Source organism: Syngnathoides biaculeatus, chromosome 8 (assembly GCF_019802595.1).
Source record: "Syngnathoides biaculeatus isolate LvHL_M chromosome 8, ASM1980259v1, whole genome shotgun sequence".
NCBI lineage: Eukaryota > Metazoa > Chordata > Actinopteri > Syngnathiformes > Syngnathidae > Syngnathoides > Syngnathoides biaculeatus.
In genome coordinates this window covers 20,398,337-20,417,064 of record NC_084647.1, presented here as the reverse complement: position 1 = coordinate 20,417,064, position 18,728 = coordinate 20,398,337, and the positions used below count along the sequence as shown (strand labels likewise).

At 41.5% G+C, this 18,728-nt stretch overlaps 2 protein-coding genes across 14 annotated transcripts in view; one reads left to right on the top strand and one right to left on the bottom strand.

Moving 5' to 3' along the window:
- Nucleotides 1-1,360: 1,360 nt before the first annotated feature.
- Nucleotides 1,361-18,081, bottom strand: zbtb38 (zinc finger and BTB domain containing 38). 7 transcript variants are annotated; one of them, XM_061828256.1, is made up of 6 exons: nt 17,348-17,439; nt 14,513-14,641; nt 14,372-14,438; nt 13,962-14,042; nt 13,595-13,865; nt 1,361-5,660 (listed from the first exon to the last, which is right to left on the bottom strand). In XM_061828256.1, the coding sequence occupies exon 6, from the start codon at nt 5,625-5,627 to the stop codon at nt 2,055-2,057; it is 3,573 nt and encodes a 1,190-aa protein (XP_061684240.1). In that variant the 5' UTR covers nt 5,628-5,660; nt 13,595-13,865; nt 13,962-14,042; nt 14,372-14,438; nt 14,513-14,641; nt 17,348-17,439; the 3' UTR covers nt 1,361-2,054. The 7 variants fall into 7 exon arrangements, with proteins under 7 accessions (XP_061684240.1, XP_061684238.1, XP_061684239.1 ...); XM_061828259.1 differs by having other exon boundaries at nt 4,600-4,727; nt 4,841-5,660; nt 13,595-14,042; XM_061828254.1 differs by lacking the exon at nt 17,348-17,439 and adding an exon at nt 18,038-18,073 and having other exon boundaries at nt 13,595-14,042.
- Nucleotides 16,125-18,728, top strand: part of trip12 (thyroid hormone receptor interactor 12) — a 30,557-nt gene continuing 27,953 nt past the window's right edge. For 4 of the 7 annotated variants that reach the window (XM_061828252.1, XM_061828251.1, XM_061828246.1 and 1 more), the window contains exon 1: nt 16,125-16,282. The gene's annotated coding sequence lies outside the window, so the exon portion shown is untranslated. Of the gene's footprint in view, nt 16,283-16,563; nt 16,786-17,127; nt 17,266-17,481; nt 17,620-18,728 lie in introns of those variants that run through there. The other 3 variants (XM_061828249.1, XM_061828250.1, XM_061828248.1) reach the window with 3 other exon arrangements.

Below are 18,728 nucleotides of genomic sequence, written 5' to 3'. Positions count from 1 at the left end.
GTGTCGAAGAAAATGGATGGATGGATGTTCATTAGAAATTTTTTAGCACGGGTACATCCACAAGGTTCGCAATATTAGCTTTTATTATTAGCCAGACGTTTAAGACATAATGCAGAATATGATTTGCTACAAACAGTACTTTCGTGAATTAAAGGTGCATATTATAACTGTGAAACTACCTTCACTTGTCTACATTAAAAAAAAACGGTTCCCTATAGAAAATAATGGGAATGCAACAATCTGTCCATCATAAGACGTTTGATTCTTAGCCTGTGTAATGTTAAAATGTTCAAAAAACAAAATGTATAATCACCTTTTGAATCTGCATGCACTGTTTGTTATTCTTAGTCTTTTATTATTGTTGATTCAGGCATATGTAACATGTAAAATATTGCATTTGACACTGCTTACACGGAACAAGTTCAAATTCCATCCATTCCTTTTCCAGTCTGCTGATCCTCTCAAGGGTGGTGCCTACCAGTTCCATATTATAATTTTTCTCTCTCTTGCAATGTTACCTTATGTCTCATGAGAAATACGTAAATCTTGGGGATGATGGTGGAACGCCAGGTTGTTTGTGACTTCTAAAGTTCTTCCACAGTACCCCACGGCTGTAAAGTAGCTTTAAAAAAATTCATGAATTACACAAAAAAACAAAATGAAAAATTTCCACATGTTTCCAAATGTTTCTATAATATTTTCAAAAATAAACAATGCAAGGATTAATTTATATTCCACCAGCTACAAACCTACACATGCAGCAAAAGAACTTTAAAAAAATACAGGTACAGTAACTAAAACATTTTAATTTGGTCTACTTCAAAAGAGGGCACGCATACAGTGCCAATGACCTGTAGGGAGATTTTAATAACAATCGACACCACTACTAGAGTGTCCCTGGCCAATATGGTGCAAGAAAACCCACTAATTTATTAGAATCAAGCCCCAGTGTCTTGTTCCAGTGATATGCAAAGTTCAAGTGGAGGCAATGTGGCAGTGATCCAGATGTCAAAAATATCTGTTGTTTGCTTTTCCAGATCTGCTAACAAATTTGGGGGGGCTCCTCTTTGGCTTCTGCCCCATATTAAATGGGAAAAAAATGATACTTGTGTGATAAGCTCAGATGTAAATGTGGAATGGAAGTTGTGACATCTGGAGAGTTTGTCTCAAGGTGGGATAAGGGAAGTAACTGTTTAAGATGTTGCTGTCAGGAAGATGATGAGCAGGTAACAGACTTCATACGAGCGAAGTTATTTTCATAAAGATTTCTTCTCCTTCATGTAAAATTTGATCATTGCCAATAAATTACTTAACCGTGAGCTCAATTCAGTGACTCAGCAAACAAACAACGATATGACGGTTTAGTACATGAAATTTTATTTAAATAATTTTACATGGTTTATATACTGTTTATATCACACACAACAAAGTAGGGACTTAACGGTGCTGTGTTCAAAATTCAAAGGATTACATAGTCCATCAATTTGTAACTAAATTTTTGTAAAAGAGTATAAAGTGCTACCCACTATGTTCAATTATAGTGGGATTGGAGTCCAAGAAATTCAACAAAGCTCGTTTTATTGTTCCCAGATACACATTGCCCTCAATTTTAAAGTGTATCCAATTTTGCTTCAGAAAAGCAAAACTTAAAAAAAAAAAAAAAAAGATTTCAACCTACTTTCGGCAACCCTTTTTTTTTTTTTTTTGGCTCTGCCAGCCAACTCACAATCTGCTTTACAAGTGATGCATAGACAAAATGTGGTCTATGACAGAAGGTCTTCAAAATTTACAGTATATAAATTAGAGTCACTCCTGTTGACTAGGATAAAATTCCAGCAGACATTAGACCTTTATATTCAGTGTGTTTTTGGAAGTTCTTTAGAAACATTTTGTTCAGCTCTGCTGCAATTGCAACTTTAAAACATTTACTACTCACAGCAGTAATTATTTCTTTCTTCTCTCTCTCTCTCTCACACACACACACACACACACACCACACACACACACACACACACACACACACACACTTTTTAGGCTTCAATGCTTAAAGGGGTTCAGAAAAATATTTTCTCTTTACACATCAATTCCTCTGGCTTGTGTGCGGAAATGTGGCTGTCTTTAAAGTCCAATGCATTCTTCTTTGACATTTTGCTGGACTTCTCGTTATCATTTACGCTGTTTACTTCCAGACTATCCTTGTATCTATTAGGTTCTCTCTTTTGAACTTGTGATTTCAAAGACACATCTATAGAATGTGGTGGATTGATAATTCTTTTCATTTTATGTTTCATTTTTGAAGGTGAGGTCGGAGTGAACATTGACTCAGTCTGGGGTGTTAAAGAACTTTTGTGTGTATATGTAATGTCCTGATGTGGCGTCAAATTCAACTCTGTGGTGTCCTCTGTTTTAGGTTTCTTAATGTGGAAATGTACTCCTTCCTCACATTGGACTTCAGAACCTTCTTGATTGTCATCTTCCTCTGTTTTGATGCAGTCTTTCTTGTTTTCCTTACTCAAGTTATCCAAATATTCCAAACATGGTTGAGTGGTGTAACTCTCTCCACTTGTCTCCTGGTGTTTTTTCTCATGGCTTCTCTTGGTTGCAAGGTAGAGAAACCGCTGGGGACAGAAGGAACAGCGAAACTTTTTTTCTGGTTTGGGGCTCCAGGTTGAACTATCAAAGCAGGAGCCATTTTCCATACAATTGTTACAAATGTAATCATTGCCACTAGGTGTTTCTCCTGGGGGACCCTGTTTACCACAAGTGCGACAGAAATATGGGTGAGAACCAATAATGTGTGCTCTTAAACCTGTCTCAGTGATAAAAGAACTGTCGCAAATTTCACAGTTGTAGGTTGTTCTTGGGCTACAACTCCTGAGACTACGTTTTACATCCCCCCCACCTGAGATACCGTCTCCTGACTGCCAATTGTCCAGTCGAGCCTCAGCGGCACCCGTGTCACTTCTAACGGTCTCATTGTAATGGTGAAACAAAGCTCGTCTGTGCTTGAATCGCAGCTTCTTTTTCTTCTTTTTAGCTTTATATGAGTAGGGTCGCCAAAGCTCATCAGCCATGTCACATTCATTGGAACCTTCATATGTCTCAGATATTAAACTTGAAAGGTCGGGTCTGAAGCGGAGCCTGGGGATCGCCAAATTGTCATCTGGATGGAGTTGATTTGGGCTCTCCATCTCCCCTAATTGTCTTAGCTTCTTTTTCCTTCTTGGGAAGAGCTTGGACCCTTTGATTCTGCGGCGGATGATCGCTTCATCACCTATTTTCACAGTTATCTGGCATAGTGGCATTGCATCTCCATCTCCGGAAGGACCTGGGCATACAGGTTTGGCAATGTAGGTTTCTGTCTTTGCCCCCACTGTTTTTTCGAGATTCAGCGTCTCACTATTTGACTGAAGCACTTCCCTAGTCATTGTCTCAACTCTTTTTGCAGAAGCAGATAACTCATTGAGCTTTTCAACAGTGCTAAGTGAGCTTAGGAATGTCACATTTTGACTTATGTGATGTGAGTTGATTAGATCAAGAGGGTTACCTTTATAGTTCACAGAGGAAGATGCTGGGTCAGATTGCAAAGGGGCTGTGCAGTCAAAGTTAAAATGTGAATCAAGCTCAGCGTCTTTTCCCGTTACCCTCTGGTGATAACTGTGGTGCAAACCTTGGTCAATATCTGAATTACAGGGCTTGTCAAAGCTGATGCGAGGCATGATAGGAGCCACCATCTTTGTTGTTGCCATGAATGTCAATGGCAGCGAACCAGCATCGGCACAGCCGCTCACACTATCCCCCTCAAACTGAGGGCAGAGCGGATTGCTGTCCAGTGGCGCATGAAAGTCAGTTTCATCACCCTCCGAATATGTCTGACTGTACGTCTTGTATCGTCTTTTTCGAAACTTCATGGGCAGAAGCCTGTAGAGCTTGATTGGATAAACGCTGGCTTTCAGACCACCACTGGCAGATTTTCGTTTAATGGATAATGTGGGGTCAATCCCATGAAAAGACTTCTGGTGGTTTTTCAAGATGTAATATGTCATGAATGTTTCCAGGCAGAAAATGCACTGATAGCGGCGTTCGCCTGTATGCCAGATTTCGTGCTTTGTACGGTACTCTGCCAATGCAAACACTTTATTACAGTAATGACAGGGATAAGCCCGCTGCCAGGAATGTACATTCTCATGCCGCTTCAGACTGGAAAGTGTTATATACACCCGTTTACATACACTGCAGTTGTATCTTCTCTGAATGCTACTTGAGCCTTTTTTAGCTTCATCTTTTGGGTGCTCTAATTTATGTACAAAAAGGGAGCCAGTCATTGGGTGGTCAACAGGAGAAAACTGTGTTTTGGTGGTCTCCTCGCTCGAGATGCTACCTGAATCGAGATCCTCCTCCTTGATATCTACGTCACTGGAAACGTCTCTAGGCTTTCCCCTCAAAGCCTTAGGACACTTTTGCTCATGGGTGCGCAGCCGTTTCAGATGTATGAATTTTTTGTCACAAAATTTGCAAATGAAACGGCTATCAGAATACCTTTTATGTACCTTTGAGTGGATGGTAAGGAGGGATTCATTCCTAAATATCTCTGGACAATGTTTACATCCGTAGATTGGAACGCTATCCTCTGCTGTGTGAGGGGGTAGAGCCGAAGGACTTGAAGCTATCTGGACATGGCTGTTGCCCAAAGCAATCACAGCATCTCTGGGCTTGTCCTGTTCATTCTGTGGAAAGGGTGCAGATGCAAAAGTCACCCCATCAGCTAATATTGGGGTTAAAGTATTTTTTTCTGTGTGTGGTTCAGTATGTGTTAAAAATGGACTTCGAAAAAAAGCACCTCTGAGCCTGTGACGTTTTTTGAGGGGCCCTAAATTCCGGTAAGTGGTTTGCTTTGGCTGTAATGGTGCTGACCTCGACACCTTCTTGTTGTCCCATTGACTCTTCTGACCTTTATCTTCGGTTACTTGGTTCACAGCATATGAGTGGTCTAAGAAGGTGTGGCAAGTTTCAGTGATCCCATCAAGGCAGGAGGATGTTGGGCAAGTTGCTGGAAGCTGCCCCTCATCTGGTGACTGCCTACCTTCTTCCAGTGGGGTGAACGGATTGTTCCCAGGACATACCTCAGTGATGGAGAAGGCATTGGTGATTCGTGGTCCCCTAGCACCGTCTATCTCCTTCTCTTCAGTTCTGGTGGCCTCCTTGTTTTTTTTACGCACACTAGCTGTGCTCCGCTCTGTGGGTTTAAGAGAATCTGGATGGTTTAGACCCTTGTTCTGTCTCTCTTGCCCTGCAAGCTTCTCCAAAAACGGAATACCAAGTCTTTTCCCTGCTGCTATTAGCTCCTCCTTGTCCTCGATGGAAGGCGATGTCACCTTTGAAGAGTAGATGAAGTTGAGAACGCAGGCAAAAACTTCCGATTTAAGGTCCATTAGCTCCAGTACGCGGCTAGAACTCCATGTTTCATTTGTCAGAGCATTCTTGAAATAGCCACTGCAAGCTGCCAGGATGTTTTTGTGGGCGCGGAACTTCACATCCTCCACCACAATAGTCACATCACAGAAAAGGCCTTGTGAGCGCTGCTCATTGAGCTTGCTGAGCACGGTGTGAGAGTGAAAACTATCCATCGGCTTCTAATTGAACCAACAAATCCCAGCCATCTAGAAAACAAGAACAAGTTACATTAGTGTGAGAAATAAACTATAAGTAAATATAAATGCAGAACAATATAAAGACCTTTGACATAATTTGGCTCATATCATAACACTAGATGGCAGTAATGCCCTGACAGATAAGCCTCCATGCCAGCAGATCAACATTCTTATGGAAATAATTTTCTTCGTAATTCCCATACATGATCCTCTTCATCACAAGTGACATTTAGTCCCTTTTATTAATTTGTTTTCAGATATGAAGCTTGATCCAGCAGTGTTGGGTACATTTGGAATTTCTATGGAGTTTAAATTAAAAGAAAAAAAAAAAACTCAAGGGATAATCAACAATTCAAAAGATTTCTGTGACTCTAACTAAAACACAAGATGGTTGTTACAGTTCTTTCACTATCACTTTGAAACAGGATTTTACAGCATGAACTTGTTTGTGTGGGCTCCTAGTGACGGTTGTTTGAGTCATACCGAATCATTTAGTGTCTCACTTGGACTACTCTTTTGGGCAATCATCCTCATCATCCACCCACCCATTTTCTGAGCTGCTGATCCTCACAAGGGTCCAACCTAAGCACTTAGTTCAGTAAAATATTGTGACATTATATGGTTGTAAAATTTACAAATACAATAACACCGCCAACCCCCAAACACTCGTATTGCTAATAATAAAACCAGGCTCCATGTCATTCCTCCAACAGGCTTCTGTTGTTATGGCAACCTACTATTGCATGGTATGCATTGGGATGAAGCTGGATGACAGGCAACACTATATTGTCAATTTTTCCCACAAATATTTTGTTTTGAGAAACCCAACTCACAGGAGACTAGTAAGCAATGTAGTCTTTAGGTGGTATTTTAGGATTAATCATCAGCGCTCATGATTTAGCAACATCACTGCAAATGAATGTGCAGGATTTTTTAGTGCGCGTTATATAAAATCCATTCCACCACAAACTAAGAAATGTCCATGTACCATCTTCTCAGACAGGAGACAAAAACACCGAGCAAATGCCACACGCCTCTGATGCGTGCTTAAACAACAAATATAGATTGAGAAACATGCAAAACGTACCTTATAAAGTTAGAGGAAATGATGGAGGGCAACACAGTCTGCCTTCTCTATACATTTCAAACCGACTTTACAAGAAGAAACTGTTCTGTGAGAATAAGGCTCGTCTTATTTTTGTGGTCGGTGCACAGAAGTGCTGTCACAAGGAGAGAGTCTTTTCAGACAAATCTGCTCCTCTCCCTTTCTCTGTGCTGATGACTTCAGCTTCCTTGTCGTTCGCCTCTGTCTGTGCGTCCCAAGTCCCAAACTGGATCTGATCTGCTTTTCTCTGCTCTGGCTGTCCCTCTTCTGTCCTTCCACAGCATGTAGCTACAGTGGAGGATGGGCTAGCCTTTGTGCTAGCTGGGCAACGGACACATTTTTTTTTTGCAGGAAACTGCAACTTCTATCATGCGTAGCAGAGGGATTGCCGAGAATTCAGCAAGGTGCGACATCACACAAGCTCTGCGCCCGATACAAACCAGAGCAAATGCATTACTGGTAGCAAGACTCCTCTGCGATCCATAAATGCCTCATTGATCCCCCACAGCACCACACTAGCTATCCATCTGGATCGTAATGCTGACCAAAAATAAGAACGCATATGGCTATTTAATACACAGCCTAACCCAGCAGCAGCAATATATTATACACATGCCCTTCTTCGCTTACACAGAGGCAGCAGTTGGTAATGCGGAACCGGAGAGAAGATGGCGGCACAGTAGTCCTGATTTGTATCACTGCAAGCAAAGAAGAAACTGCTCTTAATGTTTTCACTCACAATTTCAGTGAGCCTGGCAACTGAATGCTTGGAGTAAAACAGTTCTGATACTGGTGCAATATTTGCCGACACAGAGGCTGCTGATTGATGCACAAGCAGCAGATGCGTCAGCACTGCAGACGAGTTGGGGGGGAGGGGATGAAGCTGAACCCACCATGGCACTCTGAGCCTCTGAGGATGAAAACAGGGATTTTTATTTCCACAACTCAGTGCGGGAGGGGGTGTCACATGACATTGTATTCCATCTCTTTAAGATGGCTACGATCAATTCCCAACATTTTACATTCTACGCTTCGTAAAAAGAAACCAGCACTAGCAAACATAACAGACTGATCACCCAAGCTAACTCGATACAGCGCAGTTCCGAAACAGTTGAAAAATCAATTCACCCTTCATTTCAGATTCCAAAACTACTTCAAAAATTTCATGTGTAAATACGATGAGGCGAAAGATTTTCATGGTTTCCCAGTCATTTAGGCCGTCTGAGGGAAATCGGTACAACAATGTGGCCCGCACCAAAAATTAGTTTGACACCCCTGCAGTACACCATCATTGACTGTCTCTGGAAGCTGTAGAACAGGGGTCTCAAACTCAGTTTACCTTGGGGCCGCTGGAGGCAGAGTTTGGCTGAAGCTGGGTCGCAGCCTCGGCGCACATTTAAATTAGAAACTAAAAAAACTCAGATTTTATCAAACATTAAAACAACAATAACAACAAAAAAACAACATAAGAAACAGGCGGCACGGTGGCGCAACTGGTTAGAGCAATTGGTTAGAGCGTCTCCCTCACAGTTCTGAGGACTGGGGTTCAAATCCCGGCCCCACCTGTGTGGAGTCGACTGCTTTTCTCTCCGGGGACCCCGGTTTCCTCCCACAACCCTAAATACATGCATTAATTGGAGACTCTAAAATGCCCTTAGGTATGATTGTGAGTCCGACTGTTGTCTGTCTCGATGTACCTTGTGATTGGCTGGCAACCAGTTCAGGGTGTACTCCGTCTCTTGTCCAAAGTTAGTTGGGATAGGCTTTAGTACTCCCGCCACCCTTGTTGGGATAATCGGCTCAGATAATGGATGGATAAGATAAACAAGGACGCTGGTGTAAATAGACTGTGTGCAAAACTACTCATAAAACTCTCCATGGGAACGCTACTATAACTTTCACTCATTAAAAAATGTTTCTCTGCTTGCATCAAGCCTGGTCGATGTCATGCCATATACCCCACTGTGACTGGTAGTTTTGTCAGCTTCGCACACAGCATTGTGGAAGTGCAATTCATATAAATTTTGAGGGCAGCACTAATACATTTTTACATTAAGGTGGGTGCCACAAAATATTGTCTCGCAGGCCCACAAGCTGCCCGTTTGAGACCCCTACTGTAGCATTTTACTATACAGCGTGTGTAGCTAGGATATGCTCCATCATTGCCGTGGCCCTTGTGGGGACTTCAGGTGTATACTGTATGTTTGATAACTTCGTGATTATTTGCATTAATTCCAAATCTAGTGTGGAACAGCAATCTATAATGCTGGAATTTTGGGAACGTAGTTGAATGATTAGGACTAAATAATTCAAAATCAGTTCCAATTAAGTTGGGACATTGTGTTCAATAAAAACACACTACACTGATTTGCAACTAATTTTCAACCAATATTTAATTGAATACATGATAAAGACAAGTTATTTAATGTTCAAACTTTTTTTTTTAGTAAATAATCAAATTAGAATTTGATGCCTGTAACACATTCCCAAAAGTCTGGCAGGTGCCAAAAAACACAAAGTTGAGGAATGCTCGTTAAACACCTGTTTAATTTGGAACATTCCACAGGTGAGCAATTGATAACAGGTGGGTGCCATGACTGGGTAGAAAAGGAGCTTCCCTGAATTGCTCTGTCATTCACAAGCAAAGATGGGGTGAGGGTCACCTCTTTGTGAACATGTGCCTGAGAAAATAGTCCAACAGCGTCTACTGTCCATATGATGATTAAAAGCTTCAGATAATCTGTATAAATCACTGTATGTAAGCAACAAGGCCGAAAATCAACATCGAATGCCCTTGACCTTTAATCCTTCAGGTGGCACTGCATTAAAAACAGAAATTAATGTGTAAAGAATATTACTACTTGGGCTCAGGAACACTTCAAACAACAATGTAAGTAAATACAATTTGGTCCTTCATCCATAAGTACAACTTAAAACTCTACTATGCAGAGCAAAACCAACTATCACCAACACCCTGAAAAGCCACCAGGTTCTCTGGCCCCAAGCTTATATAAAATAGACTAACGCAAAGTGGAAAAGTCTTGTGTGGTTTGATGAGTCCACATTTCAAATTGTACAGTGAAAATGTACAAAGAATGAGAACTATGTAGTACTCAATAGCAGATGAAGATAAGCGATGGGAATTGAGAACTAGCTCTTCTAGAGAACAAGTTCTACAGTTGAAAAGTCCCTGGAATCCTTTGCTAAATTTCCAACCAGTTCCGTCATCTGCTCTTGAATGATGCAATCACTCGCATTAGATCGTTTATGCAACATGAGGATCTTCTAATATTCATAGGATTACAGGCTTGCAAGTGGTATTAATAACCTAACCATCCTAAGGGTGTCAAAAGCAGCAGCAATTTAAGAAAGGAAAACACAGATTTACCAGTACACTACTAAACACGACCATTTTCACAATCAAACCCTGTCCATACAAAATAATACAACAGTCCAAACGTCCATCCATTTAATAAACATGATACAGCAATTTTAACTCTAGCAATGCATTCTGGGAAACCTCAAGTGGAATTTTTCCCGGTTGTTGCATGAAAACCCAGCCTGCCAGAAAATGCGAGCAGACGTTTGCCTTGGCCATTTAGTGTCAACGTTGCACGTTTACTGTAAGCTACAGAGAAAGAAGAAAGTCATCATAGAACTTTAATCAACCGTTTTTTCACAGATTTGGAATATACTTGAGAATAATGTTATATTACCTGTCTGTATGTGTGACAGCGGTGTTTCTGTGGGAATATTTGCTATTTAAAGGTAGATCCCTCCTGTGAGCTAATGCTAATTGCAGCTACCTCGTCAATAGAGTTTTCCATTGCATTCCAGTATTACGCTACTGAGCTCTAAAACTTTTTTTCTTGGATTTATACATACACAATTTATGCAGTTCTTTTTGTTGTATGTTTAGTTTTATAGTAAACTTCAATTGCTGCAGTACATTAATCATCCACGAGGCTTGTTCGAAAAATACCACAGGCCACAAATTATTTGCGCTTTAATTTTTGAATTTGAATTGCTGTTAATTACTTTTTAAAATACCTGTAATGTCAATGTTGTGTAATGTCACAATAAATTTAAATGGATTATGTACGTATAATGAACTGAGTCTGAAGTTTCCCCACAAACAGGTCGCGTAGCTCTTCATACGATCAACGGTAACGAAATAGCCCTCAGTCTCAAAAAGGTTGGTGACCCCTGGTCTAGATCTACAAAGACACAATGTACCGCCTCACGAGCGTCTCTGTATTTCTCCGACACCATCAAGCCACGTAATAAATTGTTTGGGTCTTTCCACCTCTGCCTTTGCCCTGTATCGCATCTCTGTCTATTCTTGTTCTCTCTTCTCATTCCTGTCAGTGTCCCACGTCTTCTTAGCTGACCTCTTTCTTTGTATGCTTTCCTGCATTCCCCCACTAACTTCTTCTCCCCTTTCTTACCAGAATACACTGAGTACTGTCCTGCTTGTCTCTCCAGTCATCTTGACTGTTGTGGTCCAGTCTTCTGAAAGCGCCTCCTCCTCGTGAAAAGCTAAACAGCACTCTTCCTTTCTCAGCTTACACCACATGGCTCTCTGGTCTACCTTTGTCTTCTTAATCTTCCTCACCACCACCAGAGTCATTTTACGGAACCATTTTTGTAGGTTTTGCAGTTCTTTTGTTTAGAAGCTCGTGCAGGGAGGCAATGAAGATGCCAAGAACCAAGTTCAATTTTGTATTTAGAAAATAACAGTCTTACAAAAAGTGATACAGTGCACTGGATGTAATTCAACAAGTGTCTTGCTGAAATGATCGACTCTCTTTTGGGCTCCGTCTTGCTTTGTCTCTGTCACTCTGTTTTTTGAAAGTGTGGGGCGTTTTCATGTCTCAAGTGCAAAACTTCAAGTCAGGACATGCATGGGTACCTTGCTGAATGGTACACAGTGTGACGATAGTCGCTCAGGTGTGATAAAATCATTCTCTAATGAGGATTAAAACTGTGACATATATACAATACCTAACGATCCTAGGCTTTCTGGCCACACTCTCCCTACCACTACCTTATCAGTAACCACCTTCAGATTATGCGTCTGTTCCAAGTCTGTTCAGATGTGTGCGCCTCATGCCACTCTTTTAAGTCACCCTAGGTTCCTGGCTCTTCTACAATAAAAGGAAAGAAAACAACGCATGCCTGCAGCCCAAAAATGCACCTTCTCTTTGATTAGTCCACTGTTGAGGGCTCTTTTGAGTCCCTTGATGTCACGATGTGGGAAACACCTGCAACAACCCGGTGGGATATAATCCAGCCACTGGAGGAGTTACCCTGATGTATTTTTTATAGCTCAAATATATAATGTATAGGGATTAAAAAAAAAAAAAGATGCTGGATGAAGTTCCATTCTTTTTTTCCCAAGTCATAGTTCTGGTATTTAATTGACAATTGAAAAAGGCCGCATTTCAATGCATGCATCATTCTAGAGCAGAGAAAAGGGCTTGAACGGGTAAAGGCCTTTATAGAGGGTTTTATGTATTTTAGTATTATAAGAACAAAATCATTTAATCTTTTGTTTCTAAAATTTGGTATTGTACTTCCAAAACAAGTATTGGATAGTCTGTATTTACCGGGTACTAAAAGTCTATCTGTAGCAGGAAGCAGTAAATGCATTAATAAAACAAGTTAAGGCAGCACCTGATCATCATTGACACACTATTCCCACTTTACATGGATCCATGGGTACACACCCACTGGACATCCATTCTGATTTTTTTTTTTTGCGCAATGTGACAAGTATCAGATTTTTTCGTGTCTATGTGAACAGTAGGATTACAAAATTTTCACATGCGCTAGTGTTAGTGCTGTGCTAGCGTGTTGGTGCCGTGTCTCAGTGAGTTTTACTGGTCTGTGCTTTTTTTAACCGGCCCAGTTAGCGCCGCGCTAGCGTGTTTCTGCTGTGTTACTCCTGCGTCTCAGTGATTTAGGTGTTTTTCTTTTAACCAACCCTGATAGCGCTTTGTTAGCATGTTGCTGCTGTGTTACTGCCGCATCTCAGGGATTTTTACCGGTATGTTTTTTTTTTTTTTTTTTAACCCGGCCGTGTTAGCGCTGTGCTAGCATGTTTCTGCAGTGTTACTCCCGCGTCTCAGTGATTTAGGTGTTTTTCTTTTAACCGACCCTGTTAGCACCATGCTAGCGTGTTTCTGCTGTGTTACTTCCGCGTCTCAGTAATTTGGGTATTTTTTTTTTTTTTACCAGCTCTGTTAGTCGTGTGCTACCGTGTTGCTACTGTATAGCTGCCGCGGGTGGGTTTTTTGTTTGTTTTGTTTTTACCGGTATGTTTTGTTTTTTTAACCAGCCCTGTTCGTGCTACCATGTTTTTCCTATGTTAAGATAAGATTAGGTTTTAAAACTTTGAAAACTCTTTCTGTGTACCGCCTTTCTTTGTAAATATCCCGTGTTTCAACGTGGGTTTCAATATGGGCACTTGTGGCTTTTACACAGGTGCGGCTTGTGTCTGTACCAAATGGTATTTCTTTTACAAATGTACTGGGTGAGGCTTATAATGCCGTCCGCTCTGTAGGCCGGAAATTACGGTAAATGCATTAGGACTGTGACCTACACGTGGGGCCGTACTTAAGTCCGTGAACACACGCCGCCTTTTTTTCTGCATAATGTGATGTACACTTGACCGACACATTCTGTTCACAGAAGAAGTAGCATTTGTTTTTTTGAAGGTGAACGATTACACAAGATCAGGTTTAACATAGGTACGGTCATCATGCTCTACAGCGTGAAGGTAGCTCATGAAACATTTCCACGTCATCACAACAAACAAAGTTTATATGTTGCTTACCCAAACATGCAGAGGTTGTTAAATATGCAGCCTTGGATATCCTTGTGGCCTTTGAGCTCATCAGAGTCTTGTTCTCACTTCGCGCTGGATCAAGCGTCTACCATCTTCTTTTCTTCCCTCTTGTCTATTAGCTGCCTGTTGGATAAAGCTGCGTGCACAGGATCCATGTTTCTCCCATTCCCATGTATAGTTGGTAGCCTTGTGAGAAAGAGCTGCAGCCACTGCTGCGTCACCCCCGTTGCATCACTGACCCACAAAGACGAGCTCTAGGCTGGGGATGGGGAGGGGAACAGCAGCACTTCTCGGTGCTATTCCGGCATAGAAATGGACAAGGCCAAAACTCTGCTTCAGAACGAGGCCTACTTACGTCTGTGGTATTCAGGAAGTTGTCTGGCAGACAGATCCTTTATTGTTACGCAATGAAATGTTTTTGTCATCGGCAGGGCAGCTGAGAAGACAATGTATGATGTTTAGTGTCTAATAATAGGCCAATACCTTGCAGTCAAAGTCTGTGTGGTGATTTCAGATCAAATCATTCCAACTCAGCTAGCTAGCCAGCAAGCTAGCAAACTGAATTATGACATTTAATGTGTTTGCCCATTGTGAAATGATATAATCTTGATTCTTACATGTAATGCTACACAATGAAAGTTATAATACTTGTTTGACCTGATCATATAGCTGTTTAGCTTGCTAGAAATTTATTGAACCATCTACTTAACCAATTCCAAGAGTACTTCAGAGAAAAAACAAACAAACAATATTGCATAGGCCTACCTCTGTCCTAGGGTACTGTTGCTTGAACGTGCAGGTTTCAGGTGACGTATGACTTTTTCTGATGTGTCTGAAATGTGTTGTAGTCTTTAGGCCTGAGCTGAGAAACAAAATGACAGCAGTTGTTTTGCACACGTTACCTACTTGATTCCCCGCCTCCACGCGCCATATGACGGCAGTTTCTGTTCTTTGCCGTGTTGCGTCCTCTGCTGGCCGCCCGGGGAAACACGTTGACTGTGTATTTCCGATTGCTTCCAGCAGGGTTCGCAAGACCTGTTCAACCATAAACGTAAACAGGAAGCTAGTGGAAAAGTGACCAATGACCTTTTGTATTCAAGTCAGACCTTTTGTTTAAACGTTCCATAGTCTCAATCTCCCCCAATTTTGCGTTTCAGCATTTCTAATTGAGGAAAGAATGTTGAGTTTATTCAACTCGTTCACTTTCCAAAATGTATAACTGTCAAAATTCCCTCTGTACTGACAGAATAATTCTGACTTTCAAGACTTTGCACTTAAAATAAATTATTTTGAATGCTTGTTTTTTCAATATATATAATAATATGATAGGCACGCTAAATTGCCTGTAGGTGTGATTGTGAGTGCATCTGTTTGTCTCAATGTGCCCTGCGATTGGCTGGCAACCAGTTCAGGGTGTACCCCGCCTCCTGCCCGTTGACAGCTGGAATAGGCACTCCCCGCGAGCCTTGTGAGGATAAGCGGCAAAGAAAATGGATGGATGGATGGATTATATGATAGGGCTGAGGCATGGTGGATCAGCTAGTAAAGCGTTGTCCTCACAGTTCTGAGGACCTGGGTTCAATCCCAGCCCCGGCTGTGTGGAGTTTGCATGTTCTCCCCGTGCCTGCGTGGGTTTCCTCCGGGCACTCTGGTTTCCTCCCACATCCCAAAAACAAGCAACATTAATTGAACACTCTAAATTGCCCCAAGGTGTGATGATGATGAGTGCGGGTGTTTGTCTCGCTGTGCCATGCGATTGGCTGGCAACCAGTTCAGGGTATACCCCGCCTCCCATTGACAACTGGGATAGGCTCCAGCACTCCCCGTGACCCTCGTGAGGATAAGCGGCAAAGAAAATGGATGGGTGCATGATAGGACGGCCGTACGGTGGCTCAGCTGGTAAAGCGTTGGCCTCAAAGTCCTGAGGACCCGAGTTCAATGCTGGCCCCGCCTGTGTGGAGTTTGCATGTTCTCCCCGTGCCTGTGTGGGTTTTCTCCGGGCACTCTGGTTTCCTCCCACATCCCAAAAACATGCAACATTAATTGGACACTCGAAATTGCCCCTAGGTGTGATTATGAGTGCGGCTGTTTGTCTCCATGTGTCCTGCGATTGGCTGGCAACCAGTTCAGGGTGTATCCTGCCTCCTGCCCGTTGACAGCTGGGATGGGCTCTTGACCCTCGTGAGGATAAGTGCCAAAGAAAATGGATATGATAGGGCTCAAACTAACGATTATTTTAATAAGAGTCGTGTCCATTTTTTTCCTATTGATTGATAAAGTGAAGAAAGACAACATTTTAAAAATTCTATCGCTTTGTTGAAACACATTATTCTTGAATTATTTCAAATTGACAGTCCATAGAATGCAAAAATATACATTGATTATATTATAATTTAAATCCTGTCCCATCATGTCAACCAACTCCCTATTTTATTTTATTTTTTTAAGAACTGTAATGGGGTAGCGGCCCGGTGACAACAGCGTTCACTTCTAATGCGGCGAAGACCGGAAACCACCATCAGAAGAATCTAGTCCCCGCGCGGACGAATCGGGCGGATGTATATATAGCACAGTCGTCGGTCTCTCAGCTGATGTGAAACCAGCAGCTAGGGCTAGAGAGAGGAAATTAAGGAGCTGGTGCACTGGCTGTTACAACTACAACACTGGAAGAAATAGGTAACACCATTAAGACAAACGTATCGCTTTTCAGTGACACTTATGTCAGCGGCCTTCACACCCGAAAATATCCACAATTGAAAATGATAGTAACAAATAATGTTCTACACTTTGGTTAGGTCTCGAATCCCGTCTTTGCGTTCCTGTTTTCTTTCTTTTCTTTTTTTTTTTTTTGGTGCCCGAAAGGTATAAGAGGCCATTTCGTCTTGCTGTCTTACGTGAACGTGTACTGGTGGTTACCACTCATAAAACGAGACCGTACACTGAGTTCCATACGAGTCTGTCGTTTGATTGGCGCAGTGAATCAGCAGTTAAGATGTATAAAACATCCACAACAACAACAACTACAACCAAAAAAGCAAGCTGGCGACACCAAGGCATGCTATTATAAATTAGCTCCCGTGTCAGCATTAGCTGGTAGCTGTAACCCTCTTGCTGGGTTTGTCAACGTTGAGCGTTAGCCACCGTGCTCGACTGTCCTGTGTTGATAATTCTGTGTTAAGGTCAGTATTTTATTTGCGACTGGACCGCAATCTTAGCCGGTGGTGACAAACCATAACGGAGGAATGGTGAGCTAACTTGCGAGCTATGTCAGTCTACTGTTTGCAAGTAAACAAATTGGAAACGTTTGCCATCGTATGTAGCTAAGCTAGCATTAGCTGTCGAATAATGCGTTAACATTCTGCTCTTCAGTGCTAAGGTGCTTCAACATTGTCTCGGCACAGGGAGGCAAAGCGATTTGGTCTGTTTTAAATGTCAGATGTGCACGTTATAAAAACGGACGCTCGGCATGTAAGGTCAACTTGTTCCTGTCTCTGAAACGTTAAAGACAAACGCGAGTTGGCGTCACTGAGAGTAGGACATTGGCCTTCTGTCAGCTCGGAAAATAATTAGTGATTGTGAGTTTGCTAACCATATTTAGCCATACCTGCGAGGTCTACAGTTCACATCGACACTCGCTGGAGAGATGCTGCCTGTGACTGGTAGCACGTTTTTTTCCCAATAATTTTGTTTGATTAGTTTAAGCATCACATTACAGCGGCACGTCATGTTAGCTAAACTTACGTGAGATTTCTCGGACTGTTATAATTGTCAGCAAACCGCAATTGTCACGCCAGTCGGTAGAACAAGTTAGCTGGCGCTTGTTTGTAGTTTGCTATCCTGTGTGTCATTAATCGCCTTCGACGCTACCGTGTTTGATGTGTGACGCTAACCGGATTGTTTAGGATGTGTATCCTGTCAAAAGGGCCCTGTGTCGACAATACTTACACAAATAAGTTATCATGGGAAGGACGAGGTCGATTGTAAGGAAAAAGAGCGAAAAATGGAAACGACAAGTGAGTTTAGTCGAGGGCTACATTTTGAAAGGTTGACACACCGGTACGCCAACTACGCATTTCATCTACTCATTGCTCCATTAGCTGCTGCTATACTTATAGGCGATTGAGTTGTTTCCTTTTATTAACAACCTGTCTTAATAATAGTCGCTATCTAATTGTTCACCAGCTTCGTGTTGGGATTTTTGGTTCTTAACGTGTATAGAGTATAGAAAAGGAACCAATTCTTTGGCAAATTTTCGGTTTCGGAGACTAGCTTAACATGCTAGTCGGTGTCTGTAGACAACTACGTCAGATATTCAGACAGATATTATCCGGGCTTCCACGAATTAGACTTACATTGTGTGTTATTACTGGCGTATCAGCGTTAACTGCGGTTTATGTTTTCCGTTGCCGACAACGTTAGAACTTAACTTACGCCATAAAAGGTGAGCGTGGTCCATCCGAATGGACGAATAAACAAAGACCAGGGTGCATTGTCAGTGAAGGCCTAAAATGGCCCTGTAAGCTTACAAACTATGGCGTATTTTTATGATCACTTATTTCATGATTAATCCCTTTGAAAAAACACCGTTTTTGTATAAAATGGCTTTTGAAGTTGTTTCAATATGTCTTTTTGTACATATCATGTGCCTGTGGTGTTTTGAGAACATGAAATTCTTGAAAGATTTACCATTGCTTGATTCCTTTACAATACTAATTACATCAATTTGAAAATTCAGTTCCAGAGGCAGATGTGATTATTTGCGTTGATGTATTTAATAGTTTTACATATAATTCAATCCAGTTTGTGAATTTTTTGTGTGTAAATGACATGCATATGATCAGGAAGCATCATTCATCAATGAATCGAAGACATTCATGTGAAATACTTAACCTAATGAAGCCAACATTACGGTAGTTAATTTCAATGTTAAGTGTTTATATAAATACAATAACCCAATGTTATTAGCCCTGTTTAAATCCAAAATCGATTTGAATGTAATTTTAAAACACCAGATATTGATTTGCCAGTTGCCAAATACAAGTGCATTTTGTAATGATTGTATCACAGTAACATCAATATTTCATGTGTGTTATTTTCCACAATTCTTTCTCTTTTATTTCAG

Bases quoted from the DNA above. Each gene is read 5' to 3' on its own strand.
- zbtb38 (XM_061828254.1), bottom strand. From the start codon at position 5,627: ATGGATAGTTTTCACTCTCACACCGTGCTCAGCAAGCTCAATGAGCAG.